The following is a 25404-nucleotide window of genomic DNA, read 5'->3' as shown; positions in this document are numbered from 1 at the left end:
CTATGTTTTTCACATTTGTATTTTAAACATGAGGTCAATGCTCTGAAAATTAAGTTGCTAATAATTGAAATGTTAATGAACTTTCAGAAGAAACTGTTTCCTGACAAAGGCACACTTTTATAAAGTCTGTGTATACAAGAAAAAGGTGTTATACAAAGAAAGTCATTACCAAACATGTGTTAAAAATGGAAACTATTATTTAACACTAATAGAAAAACAAACATATGAAGGTTTAATTTATAGTTTTTTTATTTTTATTTATTTATTTATTGTTAATGTCTATTTATTTTTGAGAGGGGGGAGGGGCAGAGAGAGAGGGAGACACAGAAACTGAAGCAGGCTCCAGGCTCTGAGCTGTCAGCACAGAGCCTGACATGGGGCTTGAACTCATGAACCACGAGATCATGACCTGAGCCAAATAACTGACTGAGCCACCCAGGCGCCCCTAATTTATAGTTTTTTAAAAATCTTTCTCTCCTTTTAGATACACTACACTTCCTAAAAATTTACAGGCTCTTACAGTTTCTGAAAATAAATCTAAATGATCTTGGGACACCTGGGTGGCTCAATCGGTTAAGCGTCTGCCTCTTGATTTCGACTCAGGTCATGATCTCATGTTTCAGGAGATGAAGCCCTGCGTCAGGCTCTGCACTGACAACATAGATCCTGCTTGGGATTCTCTCTCTCTCTTTCTCTCCTTCTCTCTCAAAAAATATTTTAAAAAATCTAAATGATCTTGGAAGCAAGAATCACTTTTTCCTAATCTCTTCCTTTTCGTGGTGTCCTCAGGAAACCTATGTAGACTCTGCCTTTCATGTCAAGGAGCAACTACTTGTTATTCATCATACAGTCGTTAATTATGGAAACTGGAGGACTGACACTAGAGGCATCATTCAGTTGTTTTTAACTATTTTTAAAATGCAAAACCCATGGGTTGCCTGGGTGGCTCAGTCGGTTAAGCATCCGACTTTGGCCCAGGTCATTATCTCATGGTTCATGAGTTCAGTCCCCACGTGGGGCTCTGTGCTGACAGCGTGGAGCCTGGTTGGGATTCTGTCTCTCCCTCTCTCTTTGCCCCTCTCCCGCTCGCTTGCACATGTGTGTGCGCGCGCTCTCTCTCTCTCTCTCAAAAATAAACATTTTTAAAAACCCACAAAACCTTTCCTACAAATAAGCTATAAAAGCTTGGATTGTAACTCCGACAAGAGCAGCCATTTACCTGCCCTTTTCCCTCCCGCAGACCTTCAGGCACCTCCTCAGATCTTCTGAAACTTCAGGGCTTCTTGGAGCACATTTTTGAAATGAGGAAAATAGGACCCAAAGAGAGGGACTGCACTGAAATCACACAACTAGCCACAGGGCATTGTTGGTGGAGACATCATGTCAATACACGGGCCTCCTTTGAGTCATGTTTAGTGATTCCCTTCTCACTGGCGTCTTCGTTTTAAGCCTCATGTCTGTCTCCAGTAAAAAAAAAAAAAAAAGAGAGAGAGAGAAGAGCCAAAACTTTACGGCAACTCGTGAATATTTAGTATCACCATTCTGTGCTAAAATATTTTATAAATGATGGATTGTCTTCATTTATTCATTTGTATACGCATTAGTTCATACACTCAATAGTATTCTGCATCTGCTGTCTGTCAGGCATTATTTTAAGGAGTAGGGATAAACCGGTGAACAAATAAGTGAAAGTCTCTGTTTTCAAGGAGCTTCCATTCTTATAGAGGAAGAAAGGCAATCAACCAATACATACGAAACATGTCCCATCCTTGTAAGTGCAAAACAAGGTGAGGGAGACAGATGGTGTGGGGGAATATGCTACTTAAGGTGGACAGTTACACAGCACGTTCCCTGATGAGGTGACATTTGAGGAATTTGAAGGAAATAAGCGAATGCACCATACAGACATCTGCAGAGAGAATGTGGCAGGCAGAGAAAACAAGATCAAAGTTCCCGAGGGGAGGCGCACGTGGTGGATGCGGACGATCTGAGAGACCCTGAGCCTGGAGAGGAGTTGAAGGTGGGAGGTCAGGTGAAAAACAGGTGGATTTCTTCAGTTTGGAATTTTTTTAAACATTTCTGTATAAATAGGTGAGAAAATGTTGCCTAACTCCCAATTAGACCCCCTATTTAAATATTTCAGGGCTTGTCTAGCTTATTGAGTCCTCTAATTCCAGAACATTCTGATATGATCATAATTACCTACTGGCTCTGCCACTTGCTCACCTTGTTATTGGGACAGATAAGCCTGTTTCTGCATCTATAAAGGGGGGCTAATAACACCTGTGCTGTTCTCCACCCAAAACAGTTATAAGGGTGAACTCTTCCTGGGTCATGAAATGATTTCCCAAACTGTAAAATGCTTTTGGGTTATTAGTCCATGGAAGAAGGACGTGGAGCTTTCAAGCAGGTTTTGATCTGCCAGGTCACCATGTGAGCAGGACTTCCCCTATAATTACTGAACATTTCATAGTACATGTCAGCTTTTGTGAGAATGCAGACTATATGCTGTGACTTTTCAGGTGGCTACTTGGGACCAGAGCCAGAATGACCATTAAATTAAATGCTTTGGAAATATGTATTTGTACAGAAAATTTAACAAATGTGTAGGTAACCATCCATTCTTTTATCCTTTCAAGGCCTCTATCATCATCTGTATCTAATGTACTCGAATGCGGGGCATCTGTGTTAAGAGAGGCTAGGGAACAGGCAAACCAGCTTTTGGCTTACTTTTATATTTAAAACTGCTTTCTAACTTAACATAGCAAACATTTTCATCCACAGAGGTGTTGGAGATGTGATTCGTTTCAGGACTGCCTCAGTGTAAATAAAGGAAATATTCAGTTATGCGATGAGAGGAAAAATTAGTGTTTTTTACTGATCAGGACTTCTTTTGCATCAGAAATGGAGATTCAAATAAAAGATATTTTGCTTTATTTTGATGTGTAACAAAAATCATAACAAATACAATTTAGTCAAGTCTAGAGAAATTTTCTACACAACATGAAGACTCAGCAATAAAAAAATGCTAAAATGAAAAGTAGAAGTACATGGAGGATAATTTAAACTAAAAAAAATTGGCTAATGTTAAGTTAGACGAATTATAGTTTCATATAAAATAATTCTGTATTTTAACTTGACGTATATTAGGAAATCACTAAGCCAGCTCTCTGGAAATCTACTTGTTTAAATTTATTTTCGTAAGGAACGTTCAGAACTTTCCTGTGATTTGTTCTAACGTTTTAAGCTGGGTAAAGGAGAGAGCTTTTGAAGGTTTTTTTTGCGGGTGGTGGGACAGTAGGGAGGAGGTGAGGGTGGTGGTGTTGAATCTTACCTCCCAACACATTGTAAAAGTTTTCGAGAATGTTTCCTCAAAGTCATCAAATATGAATTCTTCTGTAAAGCAGTGAAGTAGCCTTTGCCACCAGTGTCAAGTGTGTATTTCCACACAGGTGGACATAGCTGACATCGAGAATGAAGAAAACCGCTATTCTCTCTTCGTGGAGCTCCTGGAATGTAGCCACCAGGAGGTTGAATTTCAGCACTTGGTTTTGCTCCTGCAAGCTTGGCCGCCTATGAAACACGACCACGTGTGAGTGTTAACATGAAGTTAAATTTCCTTGGTCTGTTCTTACTTTTAAAAATCCAGGGGGCGCCTGGGTGGCTCAGTCGGTTAAGCGGCCGACTTCGGCTCAGGTCATGATCTCATGGTCAGTGAGTTCAAGCCCCGCCTCGGGTTCTGTGCTGACAGCTCAGAGCCTGGAGCCGGTTTCAGATTCTGAGTCTCCCTCTCTCTGACCCTCCCCCGTTCATGCTCTGTCTCTCTCTGTCTCAAAAATAAATAAACTTTAAAAAAAAAAAATTTAAAAATCCAGTACCTTCAGGGGAGCCTGGGTGGCTCAGTCAGTTAAGTGGCCACCTTAAGCTCAGGTCATGATCTCACGGTTCATGAGTTTGAGTCCCGCATCAGGCTCTGTGCTGACAGCTCGGAGCCTGGAGCCGGCTTCGGATTCTGTGTCTCCCTCTCTCTCTGTTCCTTCCCCACTCACACTCCGTCTCTTTCTCTTGAAAATAAATAAAGAGTAAAAAAAAAAATTTTAATTCAGTACCTTCAAAAGAGCCAGTGAGAAGAAATATATAAAATCAGCATCAACCTTTGGAGAAAATTAAAATTGTTGTTTTTTTTTTTTTTTTTTTTTTTTTTTGGAAATATTGCTGTTTCTTTCCGTTTCTCCTTGCCCCTACAGCCAAATATTTTATTCAAAAATATCAGTGCTTTATAATAACATCTGATTTATAACGTCAGCAAAATAATTCCGTTCCAGTATTTTCACCGGGAAATGTTCTGAGTCTCTTTCAACACAGCTTGCAGTGCCGAATTGAGAATCCGAATGGAATCAATTGATAGTTCCCATTTAGTGAGGACACACAGTGTTACGTGCGTTTTACGCTTAGTCTTAATTCATTCAGTAAACCTGCATGGAGAGTGACATCATCCAATTTTCTAAAGAGGGAGTGGGAATTCAGAAGTCTAAGAACTTTCGGCCCCACGTGGTCAGTAAGTGGACGAGGCAGAGGTCTCACTTGACGACTGGCCGCCCTCACAGCCCATGTTTCCTGCACGTCGTGCTGAGCTCGCAGCTGCCACTCAGGGCCGCACGCGGTAGTCACGCAGTCCCCGTGCTGTCAGCCAAGGATGCCCGCGGAAGACACGGCCAGCTGTCTTCTGGGCACATGCGCCATCTGTGACGAACTGCTGCTCCTCGTTGGCAAAAAGCAGGCGCGCCCACCCGTGCCTCTGCTCCACAGGCCCGCCTGCCCCACGACTCAGCTGCCCGCCCCCTGCCCCCCCGCCCCGGGCCCAGCAACCGGCTCTGCCCGGGCCAGCACGCACCTCTGTGCCCCCAGGAGCTAAGGGAGGTTTTCCCTGAAGAGTCATTCTTCCGTGTGCAGTTTGTGAAGGACTGCTACCAAACAGCCGGCAAAGGCCCTCTCACTTAACCCCAGGGTGAGCCTGTTGGAATTCCTGAAGCCAATCAAGGAGAGCGGTGTTTTTGTTTTGTGTCCGAACGAGTGTTTTCAGAAAGGGGGAAGACCGTTTCTTTTGATTTCTACTGTTTGTGGCATAGATGACATGCGGATGTGTAGCTTTTAAGATTCGGGTCTCACCTTCCCTATTTGAGGCCCTGCAGTACAGCTTCTCACACCCAAGCCTTCAGTTTCCCACGTGACCATGTATCGGAGCAGCGTTTCCATTGGGTCCCAGCTGTCATGGCGGGGCTGCCCCGGAGCCCATGGGTTCTCATTGGGAGCAGGGTCCCCCGCTGGGCCTGCTGAGCCCGCCTCTCTGGAAGGTTCCCAAGCAGCTCTCATGTGACGATGGTGTGCGGTTCACTCACTAATTAGATTGTCAGTAACGCTTTGCTTTTTAAGAAAGTGATCAGGGTTGCGTTGCGGATTCCTTCATACCCTCCAAACAGATGTCTCAGTCTAAAGAGAGTTTTTCAAAATCGGAAAACGATACCGTCTAGTAGATGAGCTGAGCTTACTGTGGTTTTACAGTTTCTTGTGATGTTTAGAACAGTGACCATTTCGAAACACTGGCTTACCCACACGAAGTGAACTCAGCTTAATAGCTTAAGGCATGTATTGCATTTTAAACATTTAATGCATTAGCAGGTTTTTAAAACCTAAGTTTTTAAAGGTATATTCTTTTGTGGCCAGAATGAAGTGAAATCACTAAATTGCTAACCTGTGTTCTAAAAACCTCCTTTACGAAATCATTAGAATCGAAACAATGCACTACCAGTCTGCCTAACCCCTCTGACCAGCTGTGTCTCCATCCGAGCGGGTACCTGAGGATAAGTCAAATAAAGTGGTCTCTTGTGGCTTTTTTCCTTTCCCGAATTTGTGTTTCACCACAAGACACTGTATGATGGGACACCTTACCAATAGGTTCTTTAAAGTACTTTTGAGTCCCTTTTCTGTTCCCAGATAATCAAATGTGTGACCTCACTTCCAAAATCACCACCCCCCACCCCCCGTTAAGGAAAGAGGAGAGAAAAATCAGGAAAGGCAGGAGGAAGGGAAGGATAGTGTGACAATGACGGAATGTTGCCAGTTAACACAATAAAGGTAAAAACTGAGAAATCTGCCTGATCCACGTGATTGCTAATTTACTGGAACCAACTTTGGTTTTTTAGTTTTATTCCCCTGTGGGAAAATGCATGGGAAGAATAATAGATTCGTACTTATGGGACATGTATAATTCTCATCCAGTGTATCAAAGCTGGCTGGTGCAAAGTACATCTTGATAATTGTCGTCAAAGCCACATGGCCCATCGGGGCCCACTGTTTGGGCAGGCCAGTGTTCCTACTGCAGTGAGGCGGCCTGGTAGGGAAAACGCAGAAAGGTGGAATTCAGACTTTGAAACAGGAAAGCAGAGGGTGGGTCCTTGCATGTAAGAAGACTCCTCAGTCTACCAGACACTCTCAGAGCTTTGTACCTTGAATAAGCAGGACTCTTTGTCCTCACACATTGTTCGTTTGAGCTGAGACACAAAGGCTTTGCCAGAGGCTAGTGAGTCCCTTTGTCATTGTTACACCTGACATTTTTCTTAGGGGGCGAGGGATAAGGCCCTTTCAAGGGAAGAACCATCCTTAGGTGTTCAGTGTCTAGACTCTAGAGCCATTCTAATGAGACAACAGAATCTTCATAAATAGGAAAATTATCTTAATGTATCTAAGTAAAATTGGTACCCTGTTCCTGAGGCCATGGGATGAATGTGCCTTCACCTTGTCTGTTGAAATGTAAATCGTGATGTTGGTATGAAACATGAGGTCCTGACATCCAGAGGAAGGAAACAGAGCAAACTTTGGGATGCGTTTATGTTTCAGAAATAAGGAAGCTGTATGAAGTGTGATGTCTCTACCTCTTATGTGTTGCTTCCTCGGTCTGTGCTCACAGGCTGACCTCTGCTGCGCCCTTGTGTCCTTCAGCCCCGCCCTGACCCCTGAGTCTGTCATAATCCTATGATAAACAAAAGCCATTATTTAGGTAGTAGATAGTGAAATGTGCCTGCAATTAAGAGCGATAATTCACAATTACAAACATCATTCATTGAATAAAGCAATTTTGCAAAGAAAACATTAAGTTGCTCTTTCAGAATGAAAAAGAACTGAGGCCCAGAGAGGTTGGGTGGCTTCCCCAGCACTAAATGACTAGGCAGAGAGAGTTTCAGTGACTTCCCTGAGTCACCCAAGTAGGAAGCCAGGGAGCCGGCCTTTGGCCCGAGGGAGGCCTCTGCTCATAGTGTCTGCCCACGGCCTCCACGCTGCTGGGCACTTGGTAATGCCACAGCAAGCTGTTTTCTCTGTGAGATGTTCTTCCTTCTACAATACAGACTTGAAGGAGGAACGCAGCATCTAGATTGTGACTGTAGTTTGCCCAAAGCATTTTGTTTCAAAAGGTGGCATTTCTTCTCTCTTTAAAAATTGCGCACCGCAGTTTTTAGAGCGTTAATCATCCATTCCCAGTGTCTCGTGTTTTCCTCCCTCAGGTCCAGCATAACCAGCAATCCGTGGGTGAGACTGGCAACAGCCATGCTGACCAGGTGCACATCGGAGAACAAGGACGGACTGGGGAATGAGGTTTTGAGAATGTGCCGCTCTTTATATGACACCAAGCAGATGCTCCCCGCAGAGGTAAGCGGGTATTTCAAGTGGCTTTCCCGGGGGGCATCCCTTTTCCTTGTCCAAACTCTTTATTAGAAGCAGTCATCAGCGACTCTGCTTGAGGAACACTTGGCTGAAGTTATCAGTAGGCAAAGGCCCATAATTTCCAGTAGATCAAATGAAGAAAAGTCGTATTGAAAGGATGCTCTGAAGCCGATTCCCTTTGCAAATCTTAGGGTGTGACTCAGCTTCCAGTTCCTCTTGGATGCCCTTTCATGTCTAACTCAAGCTTACGTCCCCAGGGGTCTGCGTAGCCAGCCCCTGTGTTGTCTCTGCCCAAACCGGACCAGGTGGTGATGGAGTGGGAAGTGTTAGCACCCCTCTGGGCAGGTGGCCAGCCGCTCTCGCTTTTCCGTGCTTTCTGCCATTGTTGTAGGAAGATCACATAACCACAATGTTTAATCTCTGTAAACACGATAAAGACTCAGCCACCTCCATTTTGACCACCATTCTCTCTCTGAGCCCATAATTTGGCTGTCACCGAGGCATTTGTTTAATGTATGTAAATTTGTACATTCTCAAATAAGTACATATTAATTACAGCTCCCTGCTGTGAATCTGACCTCAGCAGTGTGCTGTTTGAGCAACTTCTACATGTCTTAAATATAAGCATTTGGATAATGGCACTAAATTGATTAATTGGTTTTCAGGTTCCTGCCACATAGGAGGTAAACTTGAAAATAAAATTGTAAATATGATGCTTCGAATCCTCGCAGTAATCACTCAAGGAAGATATTCTCATTATGAATGTACATTTAATGGATTGTTTTCTGAATGAGGGACCGGCTAAGTGTTTTCTGATCGAATTTTAAAATATTTTCTCCATTTAAAGGTTTCCAACCACCAGAATGACAAAATTCTTCTATAAAATATTTAAAGTACCAACAGCAGAAATAACTTTCCTTTATGCCACAGTTTGTGATTTGCTGGTCTCCGCTACTTACCTACCTGCGATCTGTCGCACTGCGCTGTGAGCACTGGAAGGGTGGGAACCGTGGCTGTGTTATCACTCACCTGCAGCGGGTTTCAACCTACTGTGTGGAGCGGGGACTCAACACAGTTTATTGCCCTCACCAGGGTGAGTGGTATGTACGTGATGAGGGGTTCACCTTCGCCTTACCATAACCTAAGATCAAGCACCGTTAGGTCAGGACCAAACCCCAGAAGTGCCGGTTCTGCCGAATCTGAGTTAGGGAAGCACTATTTAGGACCGACTGTCTCTGTATCGCAAGCTGGTGGTAATGGCAGTAAAAGTAGCGTTTGCTCCCACTCTTGGGCGTCCACTTCCATCGCCCCACTTAACCCTCTCCACCACCGGTAAGGAGGCTCCTTGACCTTCAGTTAACAGCCGATGGAACTGAGGCTCTGAGAGCAAAGGTCTGGCTCCTGGTCACTCGGGCAACAAAGGGCGGATCTGGTCATCAAACCGACGTTCCACTTGAATGCTTGGAAAATAAATACTTCCTAGTGAGCCGTGCTTCCTACGCTTGGGGTGTCTGCATATTGAATGTGCATGTTTTATGTGCTTGTATAAGCGTCATTGTCATCCCCCTTTTCTATGATACTTCCTTCAAGAATGGCCTGTAGTGTGTTAGCTCTAGTGTGTCGAGATCTCTATCATTACCTGGAGAATTTGGTTTTTATTTAAATATCCTCACTGGTTTGGTTTTACTACCGTTAGTTCTGAGGCAAGGAACGTAAGTTAGCTGAGAACATGGCCACTGCATCTTTGACCTTGACATCATACCATTCATTACATAATTGAGGTTCAGTAACAGTTACATGTGTTGTCTTGCAGCCACCCGGCAGCGGGTGATAAACATATCTGAGTGTCCAAAGCAGTAGTGAGAGCTGTCAGCATTGCATGTGAAGTTTAGGGGCGACCTTCGAGGACATGCAGGGAGAAGTATGTTGTTCTTCTTTTTATTGACCAACGCATTGTAAATTGTGCTCTGTTTCCCATTAAAAAAAAAAAAAGTTGGTGATTGAACGAGAAGTTAAATAACTATAATGATTCAGCTCCCTAATATGCTTCTACGGCCAGGTTGAGGTGCCTTGACAAATGGAATAATATTTTATTTACAGTGGTCCCGCTTAATCTCAGAATCATCGGACCAATGCTTCCCGAGTGTTTTAAGGAACTCAGAATACATAGCACAGTGCCTGAAGCACACGTCTATTAGAGTATTCCTCACACACCAGGGAAGGGGATTAGAGCCTGTCCTCTTTCTTGGGACTGGGAGCACCTGAAGGGCAGGGGTATCAGATGTACAAGAGCAGCAGGAGCCCTGGTGATGCAGCAAATTGTACTGTCCTTCTCCGGACTGGGCCACAGCGTGATCTGTGGCCATGAGAAAAGCGCCAGATGCTCTGCCCCTCCCTTTTCTGGCCCCGGAAACAAACAAGGAGTTAGATCATGTGATCTCCGAGGGGACTCTAGTTCTGAGTATTCCCCAAGGTCTCCAGGCCTTTGAGGAGGCTGACTGGAGGCTCTTTCCAACTGCACCCAAAGCACCTAATCACGAGTTTCCATCAACCTCCGGTTCTCTTGGGGCAGGGGGGAAGGTACTGGATTAAAGCCCATGTTGAAGTAAGCCATTAGCGCTTCTCCGTTCCGGTTTGATAAGGTGAAAGATAATCGTTATCAAACGAGTTGTGTTGCCACAGTGACTTTTCTTTATTTTCCTTACGCTGCCTCACTTCTGTCTCGAATTTGGGTATGTTTACAGATTTTTTTTTCTTAGGATGCCATGATTAAAAGAACCTTGCAAATGTTAGGTACTATTTTTATTGATTGTTAAAGGTGCTCAAATGCGAGTTAAAATGGTTACAGAGGAAGGAACATGGTAATTAATAAATGGAAATGTCTTCTTAAGTTTATTTTACCACCTTTGGAAATTACATTGTCTAATTTCAGAAGTGCATAATATTTTTTTTTTAAATTTTTTTTTCAACGTTTTTTATTTATTTTTGGGACAGAGAGAGACAGAGCATGAACGGGGGAGGGGCAGAGAGAGAGGGAGACACAGAATCGGAAACAGGCTCCAGGCTCCGAGCCATCAGCCCAGAGCCCGACGCGGGGCTCGAACTCACGGACCGCGAGATCGTGACCTGGCTGAAGTCGGACGCTTAACCGACTGCGCCACCCAGGCGCCCCGAGAAGTGCATAATATTTAATATCACTCTGGTGGTAAAATGATCCATGACTCAATTTTTTAAAATTTATTACTTTTGGTTGCTCTACTCTGTGGTTTATAAAGTACGTTTGTCCAACTGTCTAGGACAGGGTACTTCATCCACATTTCCTGTCTCCCCACTGAGTTCCCATATTTAGAGATTGTTTTCTGTTCTTCGTGACTCTTCAGAATGTCTTTATGCAATGCCTGCCGTTGTTCCTGGTTCTTGTTTACTTCCCGCCATGTTGGTTTTGCTGATGGAAAATATTACCAGAAGGATAAGATCAGTGCTGCTCACAGATCATATTTCTGTAGTCTTGAAAGTTCTGTATCCTTCTTAGCTTGTATCCATGGCAATATATGAAGCACTCTCAGGAATGGGGGATATTCAGAATTAGAAACCAGCATAAAACAGTTTCTTGGCATTTACAAATTTAAACTTCCAAGTTGCAGCTCTTTGTGACTGACCCTGAAAGCCCCTGGTTTTGCTGAAGCACAGCATGAACTAGAGTCACACACATGCTTTGGGTCAGGTGTTTGGGAGTTAAAGGCCCAGCTAATGAGCGAGCCTAGCTAATCTGCAGCCTCTAAGTCTCAGTGTGATTGTTCTCTCTCATAGTTGAGGTACTTTTGATAGAGTCTAGAGTTGATTTGCAGATCAGATGACCTGCATCTCTGTGCCCCTCTGCTCCTGCTGTAGATCCTGCAGCACGTTTGGGTGCAGGATACCCCAGGACGAGCAGGAGGGCTGTGCAAGGACAGAAGGACCATTAGTGGACCGGTCCTGCTTCTTTGACAACCATCAGCCACAGGGACCATGCCTTGGGGACATCACCATGAATCACATTTGTGCGGGGTTCTGGCCTGGCTTTGGGCCCAGATGCACCTGTTCCTCTTGAGTCAAGGCCTCTCGTTCTGTATCCTGATGGCCAGACAGGTTTGAGCTGGGAAGGTGCTGATGAGGTATTTTATGGTTCTCTTTGCTACTTTGTCCTTTCTTAGAGCTTCCCAGAACCCCCTGTAAATCTCCCGATAAACTCTTCTTGTAACACAGGGGAACATACCGAAGGACCTAGTAGAGTATTTAAATACAGAGTAAGTATTTAGCCAGTAACTGTTAGCTAAGAGATAGAAAGTACTCAGTAGCTCAAAAAGTACTCCTCCATTCTTGGATGTCCTTGACTTTATACTTCAGGTAAAGTATATTTCTGTCAGCAAAACCATCATGGCCGTAAGTCAGCAAGTACCATGAGCAATAACGGGCTAGACATAAAAGCATTCTAAAGAGCCACGGAGAAAAAACAACCTTCTAAATACGGGAACTTAGGGGATGGGACGTGGGGGCGAAGGGAAAGGTAAGTCCCTTTAAGTACCATGTCCCAGACAGTTAGGCACATGTACTTTGGCATAATCTGTCCATCGTGCCTGCTCAGAGGGGTATACAGGTTATTTTGATAAAAGTTGTCATCAAAGCTAAGGTCAGCCAAGTGATACGCTTAGTCTAAATATCATAAGTTGCTGGGAAATACCTGTTTACCTGTTACAGAGAACTTAGTGAGAAAATATGAGGGCTGGGAGGGAGCGATATACAAATATTTTTAGGTATAGTCTATACCAAGCAAATTTGGAATACAGAGAAGGGAAAATATCCTTGCCCTCAAGTGAGGCAGTTCCTGAACAAATGAGTTAATTACAATATCGCAAGATGACAAATAGTGTAGTCGGAATATAGGAGTTGCCAAACGTCGGAGATCCGAGGCAGCTTAGTAGGAGATGGGGTTTTCCTGTGCCCTTTTCAGCGGAGACTCAATGAACCAATAGGGGTCCATCAGAAAGAGAAACAGCAGAGGTCACCTCTTGTGCACAGACCCAGAGGTCTGCAGAAACTCAAAACTATAGCTGTACCGTCAGGACGGTAACCACTGGCCACCTGCAGTTATTAAAACTTAAATTCAGGAAAATGGAATAAAAATTTTAAAGCGGTGCCTCAGTTGCACCAGCCAGATCTCAAATGCTCATAAGCGTGAGGCTCCTGGCTGCCATGTTGGACGGAATAGTCTGTCGTGGCCACGAGGTCTCCTGGGCAGTGCGGTCTGAGCGCTGTCTGAGCAATGTGCAGGTGGGGGAACATCGCTGTGACATTCCAGGAGGAGGAGGTGGAGGGCGACAGAAGCAAGTTGGTGCAGGACAGCTGCGTGAAATTGTCGTGTGTGAGAGTCCGTATTTCCTCCTCCCAAATACTCTCTGTGGGCTGTGGCATCCCAGAGGACAGATCCGCATTTCTCTTTGGCCCAGGAGCTCGGTGACGTTCCTCGTAGGACCGTGTGCTTCAGGACATACAGAGTGTGAGGTAGAATTCCATGATGCTTGAAGTGCACATTCTACAAACGTGTTCCCCAGCCGGTATTATCATTTCCACCCAAGTTCACGTAGTATAACCTTCCAGCCTGAAATTGAAGGCCTTGCTGATTTCCAGCAGAGATGTGCTAAGGAGAAAAGGGTAAAACACTCCAGTGAGTGGGATTCTGAAGAACGCTTTTCTCCTGGGGGCTTTGAATAGGAGCTTCTTCATGTCACCCTTGTTTTATCTAGACTTTATAATAATGTAAAGAAATTATTAAAATGTCATAAATTAGAGTGTTTCTTCTCTGGAATGCTGCTGTTGGAGTAGCATAGGAGAAAGGCCAGTCCCATGGGGGACAGGGATTCTTAGTTTTCAAAAACAACCCCTGTTTTGTATAAGGAGGTTGCACTCTCTGTCTGGTCCTCAGTCCAGATGTTCTGTTCTTTCTGTTACAGCTACATTCAGGACACCGGGGGAGCATATAGCTCCGCGGAGAGGAAGAGCTTGCAGATATCCTGTGTTCTTGTACTTTTGTTGTGAAGGGCCATCGTTTGTTATCTTGTATAAACTCTTGCTCTCTGATGACAGGTTCAGCTAGGGTAATAAAGGGCTGAGAATAAAATTCAAATGCATTTTCAGTTTTTTGGACTACAGATACTTTTCATGAAACATTCAGTTCACCTTGACAGTAGAATTATAAACACGTTTTTCAATAGGTAAGTTGCTGATTCTTATTGTTGCAGAGGATAACTGGATCTTGGTGATAATATTAACAACCTGTAATCATTTGTATCATTTAAGTGTCTACACACACACACACACGCATGCACACGCACTCATGCATACGCATGCATGCATGCAGGCACAAAACTGCAAAGTAGATATAATTACCTCCATTTTACTTGTGAGGAAACTAGGGCTCTGAGAGATTAGGAGAATAGATTACAGTCCTGTGTCCACCCGGAGGGAGACTTTGCAGCTGTTAAACACAATATCTGGTGAATATCAAGTGAATATCTGATAGGGCCGAAAGATGTTTACAATATACATGGTGAAGTGAGTGAAGCAGATACCAAACAATCCGTGTGGTCCCGTGTGCGCTTTCTGCACACACCCTCCTAGAAAAGGTGTGGAAAGACGCCGCCAGATTAGCACCTGGCATCCGGGGTGCCTCCTGCCTGCTTGCTCACGTAACTGCCCTTGTGGTTCCAGGGTGTGAGGGCGCTGAGCTCACTGCTGCTCAGCCAGTCCCTGCCGCTCCCAGCCCTGAAGCTTCTCCTCGAGAGCCAGGACGACGGCCTTCATGCCACGGCGCTGGAGCACATCACCGCCTTCGTCCAGGTATCCCCGGTGGAGTTTACCGTTGCTTGTGCTTCGGAGAAACGAATTAGCATTGTCATTCTCAGAAATAACATCCGTGATTGAGTTAAGGCTGTTTTGTCTGCGGTATTCTCTGACCACGCTGCTTCTGTTTTGTCTAAGAAGTAAATATTTGTTTATTCTATAAACATTTACTAAACCTCTCTCATGAACCAGACTCCGTGTTCATGTGCTAAGAATACAAATCCGAATGATGAAGCAGTTTCTCTGGAGAAGCCAGTGTATTGTATACCCTTTAAAGAAATGTCAGAGCAGCCCAGGACAAGTGGACGTGTCCTTGCCACTTGAAATGTAGATCACAGGAATTTGTCGCGTCAGGCAGGATTCTGTGCCTGGATGTATGTGTTTGGTTGCCTGCTAATTAAAGGTGAGACAGTGGCTGCTGGTAATGTTTACTGGCACCTTCTAAAATCTCAAGCCCTGTTTCCCCTGGCAAACTAACGCGCCGTTGAAGCAGTGTCTGGGCTTGAGGAATGACGTACTAAAGTCAAGGCTTGAGATTTCTCCCTCAAGGCTGGTTGTCTTGTTATCGTGATTAAGGAAGAAACTTTCACTTCCCTTTTCAAATTTTACACTTTAGAAATAGGTAGCTCAGAGTTGTGTTTTAATGAATTTCCATTGTATGATCCTTACTGAAATCCTTCTGTAGAGATCATTCTTTCACTGTAAAATTTGTGTGTGTGTGTGTGTGTCTTTGTGAGTGTGTACACACACAGATATAATTTTAGGTATGCGTGTATACTCACACACATGTACGCACACACACAATTATATTTGTTTTCTTTTTTTAACAAAAATGTTAGAGGATGTTTTCTAGGGACAAGAGAGGAGAAGAGAATTCTAGAACCTGGGTACACACTTGCCAAACAAGACCATGAAGAGATTTAATGACAACGGATACAGAAAGTTAGGTCTATGGTTACAGAAAGTAGACAATAATTCCATTTGGAAATTGTCATAATGAGCAAAATGAAAAGAATCTAATGCATTTATTCATTGAGATGTATTTCTGAAATAATATAAAGCTTCTGCAAACATTTTTATGACCACTCTTCATTATCGCTGATGATTGATCATAGCAGGGGCCTCTTTGGAAACAAGGCATTAGTAGGGAGTAGAGGGGACCTGTCTGCTGTAACCCCCCATCCAACTGTGCTCAGATAAACCCTGCATAGTGTTGGGAATGGACAAGAACCTAAGAATTACAATGCTTTTTTTTTTTTTCTTTAGCCCATTTTTTATTGCAAATCCAAGAAGTTAGGAAGAAGGGAGAAACAGAAGAAAATCAGGCTGCGTGTTTTCAGTGCTTTTCCTTCTCCCCACTGTCGTCTCTTGGTGTCTCTGCTTAGGCGTTCCCACTAAATTGGCCATGGGCCTCTCTGAGAAGACTACAGTGATGTGTTATCCATCACCCTTCTGTACTCATCCTGCATGGAGCTCCCTTAGTGCATCCTAAATTCCAGAGGCGAGTAGATCAGGTTTCATTGTAAAGATTCTTCATCCCGAATGCATCCGTGAGGACTGCAACTAGAACTGGGGCTCCCCACCTGCAGACTGGCTTTGCTGCACACACGTACCCACGCACACCCCTGACACACATGCTCACACACGCCCTTGACACATAGTCTCACACGCGCACACACACACACACACACACCCCTGACACACACTCATACACACACATATACTCTCTCTCTCTCTCTCCCACACACACACACACACTCACACACACCCACGCACACCCTCTACCACTGGCTATCACAGTAAGAAACCAAGTGGGAACACTGCAACACCCAAGTCATTTGTAAATGGTGCTGAGTTACCTCCATAACACTTCCGTGTCATGTGCAGCATTGGGCTAAAGCTCTGTGGTTGTGAAATAGCCCTTCAGACTGTGGGTGGTTTGTCTGGGGTTGTGATGATGACACCCAAAACCTCAGTGGCCTTCAGATCCACAAATCAAAACCGGAGATGTCAGTTGCTGAGGTGAGTTACTTACCGACCACTGAGGCCCTTACCTGGGGGAGGTTGGTAATGGCACTTAACTGTAATTCCCTGTACTGAGGTTGAGTTTTTACATTAGGCCAACCCATCTGTGACCTTAAAATGTGTTCATGGAAATGCTGAGTATCGTCAGACCTTGTGCATCCTCCCAAGAGCTGAAGTTTGGCAGGGTTTTCCGGTTTTTAAAAATTTTTAACTTTTTTATTTTGAGATAATTTTAAATTTGCATTCAATTGGAAGAAATAGTACAGCGGGATCTCTTGTACCCTTCACATGGTTTCCCTTGATGGTAACATGTTGCATAGCTGTAGTGCAATGTTCTGATTCAATCTCTGGACCTTATTCAGATGGCAGTGGTTTTACAGGCACTCACTTGGGTGTGAAGTCCTGTGCAATATTGTCCCATGGAGATTTGTGTCACCACCACTACGGTCAAGACACAGAGCAGTTGCATCCCAGGGATCTTTTGTGGGGGACCCTTTGTGGCCACAGCCACCTTCTCCCTCCCCCACATGCTCCCCCCCGCCCCCAGCAACCTGTGACAACTACTGATCTGTTCTCCATCTCTGCCACTTTGTCACTTCAAGAATGCTCTATAAATGAAATAAGAACGTAGCTGTAGTTCATCATTGCTCTCCCAGCACCATTAAAAGGTGATGTGACCCTTCTCTAAGGGCAGAGTTTCAGTAGGCCTTTTTACAGGACTCCTGACTAGCTGTCTTTATTCTGTCTTATTAAATTTTTTTTCTATTTGAAATCACATGTGGTATTGCAATGAAAAACATAATAACATTTGCTTTTTTGTTTGTTTTTATTTTGCTATTCACTCTGTCCATTAGTAGAGGGCCTGGGTTCATTAGTAACTTCAGTTTCTCCCTTGTGGTTATTGACGGTAGTTCCTGTTGACATTAAAAGACAAAACCAAGGGACTCCTCTGGTAGGCAGCCGCGCCTGCGCAGCACGTGGATCCACGTGGGAAAACAGCGCCACGTGCTTGTGTTGGCACGTGTTACTTCACTATTGGTTACAAGAGGCTGACAGCTTTACAGGTGTTTACAGCTCAGCGGGTGGTGCGTTAAGTGCTGATGCCAGAGATTGGACCGCATTTCTTCATTTCCTTCTTGAAGCTTTTCTGAAATTGCCCGCCTCTAGTGTTCAGCATGTAACCTCTTACAAATGGCCAGCAGCCTCTTTGCTGGAGCAAGAGAAAGTCTTTCTTAGAGCTTATATTGTTGATGAATAATTAAAACCCCGGTGTGGTGCAGATCTTCCTCAGCTAACCATGGGCTTACGTCCCAATAAATCCATCGCAAGTTGGGAATATTGTGAGTCAAAAGGGCACTTACTGCATTTAACCTACCAAATACTGGAGCTTAGCCTCACCTGCCTCACATGTGCTCGGAGCACTTCTGTTAGCCAACAGTCGGGCAAAATCATGTAACACAAAGCCTGCTTTATAACGAAGTATGAATGTCATATAATTTACTGAAGACTGTCCTGAAAGTGAGAAACGGAACGGCCGTCCGGGTGCAGAAGATGTGTCAGCATATTGGTTGTTGACCCTCGTGGTCATGTGGCTCATGGGGAGCTGCGGCCGCTGCCACCACCCAGCACCATGAGAGAGGATCATACTGGGTATTACTAGCCCAGGAAAAGATGCAGAATCAAAGTGGTGCTTCTACTGAATGTGTATCGCTTTTGCACCACTGTGAAGTCAAAAAATTGTAAGAGTGTTGCGAGTCAGGGGCCGTTGGTATGGACTGCTGGGTTCCCTCCTGCATCAGCCCCAGTGAGATTCGAGCTCACCTCCAAAACTTTCTTCTCTCCAAGAGGAATCTTCCTGCTGCTGTGTTCGAATCTCATCTCTGGAGTATCTTCCACTGGGAAAGTCACTCACTCGCTCATTTCGTCAGAGTAAGCAGACATCGATCGCTAAGAGTTCTGTATACCGAAACCCCCCGTTTCATAATTCCGGACTTGTGGTAGCTTTGCTCGTCACTCCTTCCTCCTCGTCAGTGCTGCTCACCGCCTCTGCCCGGCCTCCATCCTGGGGCCTGTCCTGGACTGCAGTGCCTAGTGAAAGAAGAATTCAAGGGGTGACAGATGAGGGGTTACAGACCTTGTCACCTAATTAAGCATTCCTCTCTGAAGCTAGTGACAACCCGTGTCTTTCCAGTACTGGCTCTTTTCCCGACATCGTTACGGGCACATCCTCACCTTACCTTCTTACTAATCTTGTGAAAAGGTGGCATTCTAGTTTCACAGATGGAAACACACACCCAGAGGTCATACAGCTAGGAACGGCTGGAGCTGAAATTTAAACTGTAGATCCAGTGTTCAAAGCCTGTAATGCTGCTTGCATTCCTGTGACGAGGCAGGCTGTCTTATCCTGGAAACGGGTTGTCTCTGCAGAGAAATGAAATTGCTGAGAGCATCTCGAATCATATTAGCTCTGAGCTGGTCTAATAAGTGGCCCACTATCGGGCTTCCTTTTTCAAACCCACTAGGAAACCTGGGTCTTGGGTGAGCACTGCTGCGGGCTGAGAGCTTACCACCTCCCGGGGTGCTCTCGGCCATTTTTTGATAAACCTCATAGTAAGGGAGCACCTCTGGATTGGGATTGAAAGCTGCACCTTTACCTTGAACATGTTGATTTTGGCCCTGCCCGATGGAGTTGCTCAGGATTAGATGCCTCCATGGACAGTCCTTCACATATTTAGCATTGGTGACTCTTAGCCTCTTTTGTCTTGCCTTGAAGGCACTGGAGCCCACAGACATTACTTACACTGCACTGTGTCTAGATCAGAGGAGGGAGAGCCTTAAAGATGCTCAGGAAAACACGTTTGGATTAACATTGTTATGCAAAACCAAGAAACCTTCTTCCTTTCTTTGTCTCCTCTTTAACTCTATCCAGGCTTCCAACTAGTCCCTCCCTGATGAGAGTCTGTTCCACCCTGAAGAGCTCCCTCAATACTGCCTTCTCACAGTTCTCAGCTGAATGCCTCTGGTGACAGGCAGCTCACTCCCTGTCAGTTAATCTATTCGATTTCTAGGCCTCATTTACTTAGTGTGAGCAGATGTGCTAAGCATCCATTGTGCTAGCCTGTTAGTGTGTGTAGGAGTGAGGAATGGGCAGGATGTTTGTGAAGATAAAATAAAATCACATCCTCTATTTAAAGGAATGATATGGAGATTCATATGTGAAATAACAGCCCAAGAAACGAAGGTAGGAACAGGGTAAGTACAAAGTGTGGAACCGGCAAAACTCAGGGCCCACGATGCAGTGTTTGCTGTGGTCATAGAAGCGATCAGACTCAGCTTTTCAAAGATTCTCTCTCAATGTTAGAGCAGAAGTTAGATGATTTGCCCTAATTTTGGTTTCAGAAGAGGCATACTGTGAAATCCCGTGCTAGGAGAGGCTGGTGTTTATGCTGAGAAGTGGAGTCTGAATATCTTTCAAATAAACAGAAAACAAAAGAAACCCTGCAGGCATTTTCCTTATCCGAGTATACACTCGTGCTGCCCTTTTATTTTTCTGCCCTTGCAGTTGATGTTTAATAACTTTTATTAGTAGCAGTATATGTAAAAATGAGACAGGTACCCTGTCCTCCAGCAAACAGTGAAATAATAGTACATAATCTTCTGCAGAATTATTGGAATGAGGCCCTGCATACATTTCAGGTACCTACCGAATTTCAGCTTACCTCATCACTATAATTACTCTTAGTTTTGTATAGATCCATAAAGTCGGAGACTTTAATTCAGAGAAAGTTCATTACCTGTTGTTGAAACTGGAATTAAGAAGATAACGTTTTAATGGCTTGGAAGATGATAGCACTTTGTGCTTTAATAGAAGTTAATAAAACTTTATTAAAAACTTTAATAAAAGTTTCTTTTATTCTCAAAAATTAATTACTGACAGAAGAAACAATCAGTGACCAAGATGGCAAGCATTTTGTCATTTTATGATAGATGTATGTCCTCTCCTTCTGGAACATGCATCATGCCTGGTTTGTCTGACTGTAACAACTTTGGCCATTTACTGAACTTGAACTCTGCACCAGGCATTGTGTTAGGCACTTAAAAACATAGATTATCACAACCCGCAGGGATAGTCTGAGGTCTACGGGTCTGGGGCTCAGAGAGATTGTCCTTAACAGGGTCACACAGCTGTCCAGCAAAGAAAGAAACCAGGATTGGAAATTAGTCTCTAGCCCAAAGTCTGTCTTCTCTTCCCAAGACCAGACTGCCTCTGACTCGAATTCCGAGTTATTTGATCAGAGGAATTAAATCAGCTGATCCTCCTGGACTTGTCTCATATTTATTTCCAACATCCAGCTGAGTCCAGAAATGACAGAACATATTTTTTTCCTCAAGCTCTAAAAGCACCAATCAAGCAAATGTCAGGAATGTGTGATTTTCTACAGACTGTATACCAAAATAAGTCTTGATCAATTAAAAAGTTACATATTTTTAAAAGTCAGTAAAATGTGTGTGTGTGTGTGTGTGTGTGTGTGTGTATCAGATCCTTTGAGGAATTCTACTAAAACTTTTAACATTTAAAGCAATAGAAAAAAATCATAAACGAACAGTTTTTTTCCTGACATTATAAAAATGTAAAACTTCTGTAAAACAAATAATAAAAACAGAATAGCAAACAGATTAGAATGTTTATTACAACTAAAATCAGGGTCGATAATTTAAGTTCTAGAACTCAGAGAAAGCATTTACATAAAAAAATTGATTTTTGGTATTTCGATAATATCAGACATTTTTTTTTTTAATTTTTTTTTTTAATTTTTTTTTTCAACGTTTATTTATTTTTGGGACAGAGAGAGACAGAGCATGAACGGGGGAGGGGCAGAGAGAGAGGGAGACACAGAATCGGAAACAGGCTCCAGGCTCTGAGCCATCAGCCCAGAGCCCGACGCGGGGCTCGAACTCACGGACCGCGAGATCGTGACCTGGCTGAAGTCGGACGCCTAACCGACTGCGCCACCCAGGCGCCCCTAATATCAGACATTTAAAAACAACTGACATATCCGTAGCAGGAGAAGGTATATAACTGTTCTCTCTCTTCAATAGACTATTTTGTAGCCATTGCGATCTTTAAGAATGAAAACTGTGTAAAAGCACTTACGAATCTTTCAATATATTGTGAATGAAGTAGACCACAAAATCTCTGCACGTGGAGAATTACTAGAGAGGAAAGGAGGCAAGTCATTTTCCTGTGGGATCCACATATAGAGGACTTGTTTTTTCAAACTATTTCTACCTTTTCTTGATTTGAAAAAGGAAAATACACTGGGTTAGAATGAGGGATGGGTAGCTACCAGACTTGTAGTACTTTGTTAGAATTTCAGTCAAAAACAAGAAGAATGAAGAAAAGTTGAAGCTCAACACATTAAGCAGGCAGCTCGGAATGTGGCCGTCATGCTTGGGAAGGTCTGGGGCACCGCTGGGCACCCTGCCGGACTGAGGACAGTGACTCAGTCTGGCCTTGGCGCCCCCAAGGCAGGAGGCCTGGTGTGGGACCTTGGCCAATCCATTTCTTCTCTGACCCTCAGGCCCCTCTTCTTTAAGATGCAGTTGTTGGAACGAGTCCTCACAAAGGCCATCCTTCTTTCTGTGTTCTTTCTCTATTTTGTCCCAAATGTGCACAGTATAAGTGTCCACACGGTATTTCCTGTGTGCGTGACAATTACAAAGTATGCTCTGACCATTCTGTACCTTTTGCAAAGGGCCAGAGCCAGGTGCAAGGTCAGAGAAAGGAAATAGAACAAAGGCAGCCACTCCCATTTTCTCAGGACCTGATTACGAGAAGCTAAACCAGAATGTCCCCCTAGGCCTTGGCCGGGCCGCCACAGAGCTCAGTGGAGGTCAGCAACATCTGAGTGGGCCAGGGCCCAAGGGGAATCATTGTATTTCATTTCTGTGACTTCTGCCTTGGGCTTGCTTGCTTGCTGGCTTGCTTGCTTTCTATTAATGTTTTATTATTTATATTTGAAAGAGCAAGCATGAGCGAGGGAGGGGCAGAGAGGGAGACAGAGGATCCAAAGCAGGCTCTGTCCTGAGAGTGCAGAGCCCAATGCGGGGCTGGAACTCAGGAACCATGAGATCATGATGTGAGCCAAAGTCCGACACTTAACCTACAGAGCCACTCAGGCACCCCTTCTGTTTTCTTAGCCAAGGGAGTGGACCGAGAGCTTTGAGAGGGTCGGTGCTTGGCCGCCCGCCCCTGACCCCAACCTGACCAGCAGGAAACCGATTTCGAGGATGTCCTCGCCCTGGAGAGAAGCAAACAGAAGAGAGGGATAAGAGGAGCAGTAACTGTGAGCATTGACAGAACCCCTGTCTCTTCCTCAAGCTGGAAATAATCCATCACTCCCTTTCTAGGAGTCTTTCAGACCCCCAAAGGAAGGGTTCGTGAGGAAACAGAGAGAATAATAAAGGTGTCCTAGCCTTGAAGACTTATTCAGGGCAGCGGAGAATGTATTGCCCTGCAGTGTTTGGATTCTGAGTCTTTTATCTGTCTATTTTATCAAACATTTGCCTGTAGCATCCTGGCACACATTTGTTCCCTCCTAGAGGGCTGGGTGCAGGGATTCTTTGTTTTTAAGGGTGAACCAAAAAAATACACAGTAACTCAGATGCCCTATGTGTGTGCGTGCACATGTGCTCAGGAAAGCAGTAGTGTTCAAGGAAAGGGTGAGAGCTTTAGGGTTACTCATTCTTGGATTCATCCTACAAGTCTTGCTGAGCCCCCAGCTGTGGCCAACACTGTTCTGGCCATGGGGGATGCAGGGATAAACAAGGAAGACGAGATCGTTGCTCTGGAGGTAAACAAATAATACACAACTAGTCAAGGATGAGGGCTCATTGTCCAGCTCACCGTTCAGCAGACACATGACATTGGGCACATTGACTTTGACCTCACTGAACTGGCTTCTTCATCCATCAAATGAGATTGTAACTGTCTTGCAAGGATGCTTTAAGGTTGAGACTGAGTGCTCACTGGCACGTGGATGGCCCTCAGCAAATGGAAGACACTGTGACAGCACTCACATAGGGTCAAGACTCCTGTTTCCTAGCTCTGAAAAAGAGAGGGAGGGAAGCTGGAAGGAAAGAAGAGACACAGAACCCATAAGCATACCCCAGTGGAGAGTGCTCACCAGTCTTCCACAGCCCTTTCCTTTCCCACCATCCCACCTCTACAAACAAAAACCAGCAAGAGATGCTAAATTGAGCTCAACCTAAGTGTCTTCCTGAGTCCGAAGTGGATGAGCTGCATGTGCTCATATTGACAAAAGCACGAGGCCCAGGGTTTGCAAGAGACTCTTCAGTCCTGGAATCTGGCTCTGTTCAGATCCTCTGCTGGGATAGTGCTCTTAGGGTGTACTTGTGCTATTGACAAAAGTGTGACAGCATTCAATGATGCGGGTTCGTCCAGCCATGTAACAACAGTTGATTAAACTGGATGCTGGGAGAGGAGGATAAAGCCTCTGTGCTCTGAAGAAGCCCCCAGTCTGGCAAGGGAGCCAGACCTACAAATTACTCCCGCAGAAGAACATCTGTAAGGAAGGAGGAATCAGCTTAGGTGAGACACGTAGGGAAAATGTCACCCAGGAGATGGCCTTGAAACTGACGTTGCGGTTGGTTTTAAAGGATCACTAAGTTGCAGGAAAGATTGATGCTCTCTGACAGCGGGCGGTGACTCTCATTCTCAGAACAGCTCTGGCTTTCATTCTTGCAGTCCATAGATGCAGTTGACCTCGTCTTCAGTAGCATTTCTTCCTTGTCACAGAACATGCAGGACGAGCACCCTGTGAACAGTTGTATAACATAGTTGGCCCAAACATTAGTTCATTGGCTTTGAAATGCCACATTATTCCTGTGGTCCCTACAACCAAAATTGCTAAAAATCCTCCGTGACATTAGGAAGGACTGTCCTCAAGCTGTTTTATGACAGCCCCATGTAAATGAGGAGCTCCGGATTTTGACGTGCAACGAATGTTGACTTGATTCCTTATAGAAAAAAATGTGGAAATAATAGAAAATAGAAAAGCGTATGCTAAGTGTCAACCCTGTCGAAAACCATACAGAGACTAAGCAGAGAAGACCAGGGAGGAAACACAGAGGATATCCGAGCTGAAAGAGCCTGTAAAACAGGCCACATGACATTGGTCTCCAAAATACAAAAATGCTTTAAAAAGGTAAGTTGGGTACTGAGCTTTCTAGAGGCTTAAGCAAGAACGACCTAAAGCCTTCCTGTCCGTCTTCCTAGTTACATCAGTGGGGTTGATGGATATATTTTCTCAGTGGAGTAAACAGGTTTTTCTGTTGTAGAAAGAATTGTTTGCCTGGGCCTCTACATACAGCAGAGGTTTGGGGTTAAAGAAAATGGGCCGTGGCAAAGCACCAACGAGATGGTAACTGTGGTTGTTGAAAGCCTGGGCTCTGAAGTCGAGACTGGCCTGAATTCAGCTTCCGTCCTGGCCGCATGACTTGCCACGATGTGTGCCAGCGTTCTTACCCCTCCTTTCCCTGATCCGTGACTTCCAGGGCTGATGGGGACACAGTTGGCACTTTCTGGCCCTCGGTGTTTGGTAGCTGTGGCAGCGGCTCAGGGCTCTTGGCACGTGGCTGCATCTGCTGCTGCCGGGGAACCGTGTCTGTGGTCCCGTGTGTGTGTGAGCTCAGGCTCGCGCCCCCGTGTGTGCTCTTTGGCGTGAGCGCCATGAACCCCGGTGAAGGGTGCAGGATGAC

General features: G+C 44.7%; 1 protein-coding gene across 5 annotated transcripts in view; it reads left to right on the top strand.

Moving 5' to 3' along the window:
- Positions 1 to 25404, top strand: part of NBAS (NBAS subunit of NRZ tethering complex) — a 367149-nt gene that overhangs the window by 341208 nt on the left and 537 nt on the right. For 4 of the 5 annotated variants that reach the window (XM_086700060.1, XM_086700059.1, XM_086700058.1 and 1 more), the window contains 3 exons: positions 3453 to 3592; positions 7560 to 7704; positions 14467 to 14595. In XM_086700060.1, the coding sequence (XP_086556186.1) occupies positions 3453 to 3592; positions 7560 to 7704; positions 14467 to 14595 (414 nt within the window). Of the gene's footprint in view, positions 1 to 3452; positions 3593 to 7559; positions 7705 to 14466; positions 14596 to 25404 lie in introns of those variants that run through there. The other variant, XM_086700061.1, reaches the window with a different exon arrangement.

This window comes from Puma concolor, chromosome A3 (assembly GCF_028749965.1).
Source record: "Puma concolor isolate L17-30 chromosome A3, mPumCon1.1.hap2, whole genome shotgun sequence".
Lineage (NCBI taxonomy): Eukaryota > Metazoa > Chordata > Mammalia > Carnivora > Felidae > Puma > Puma concolor.
The sequence above is the reverse complement of the archived record's forward strand: the minus strand, read 5'-3'. Positions and strand labels throughout refer to the sequence as shown.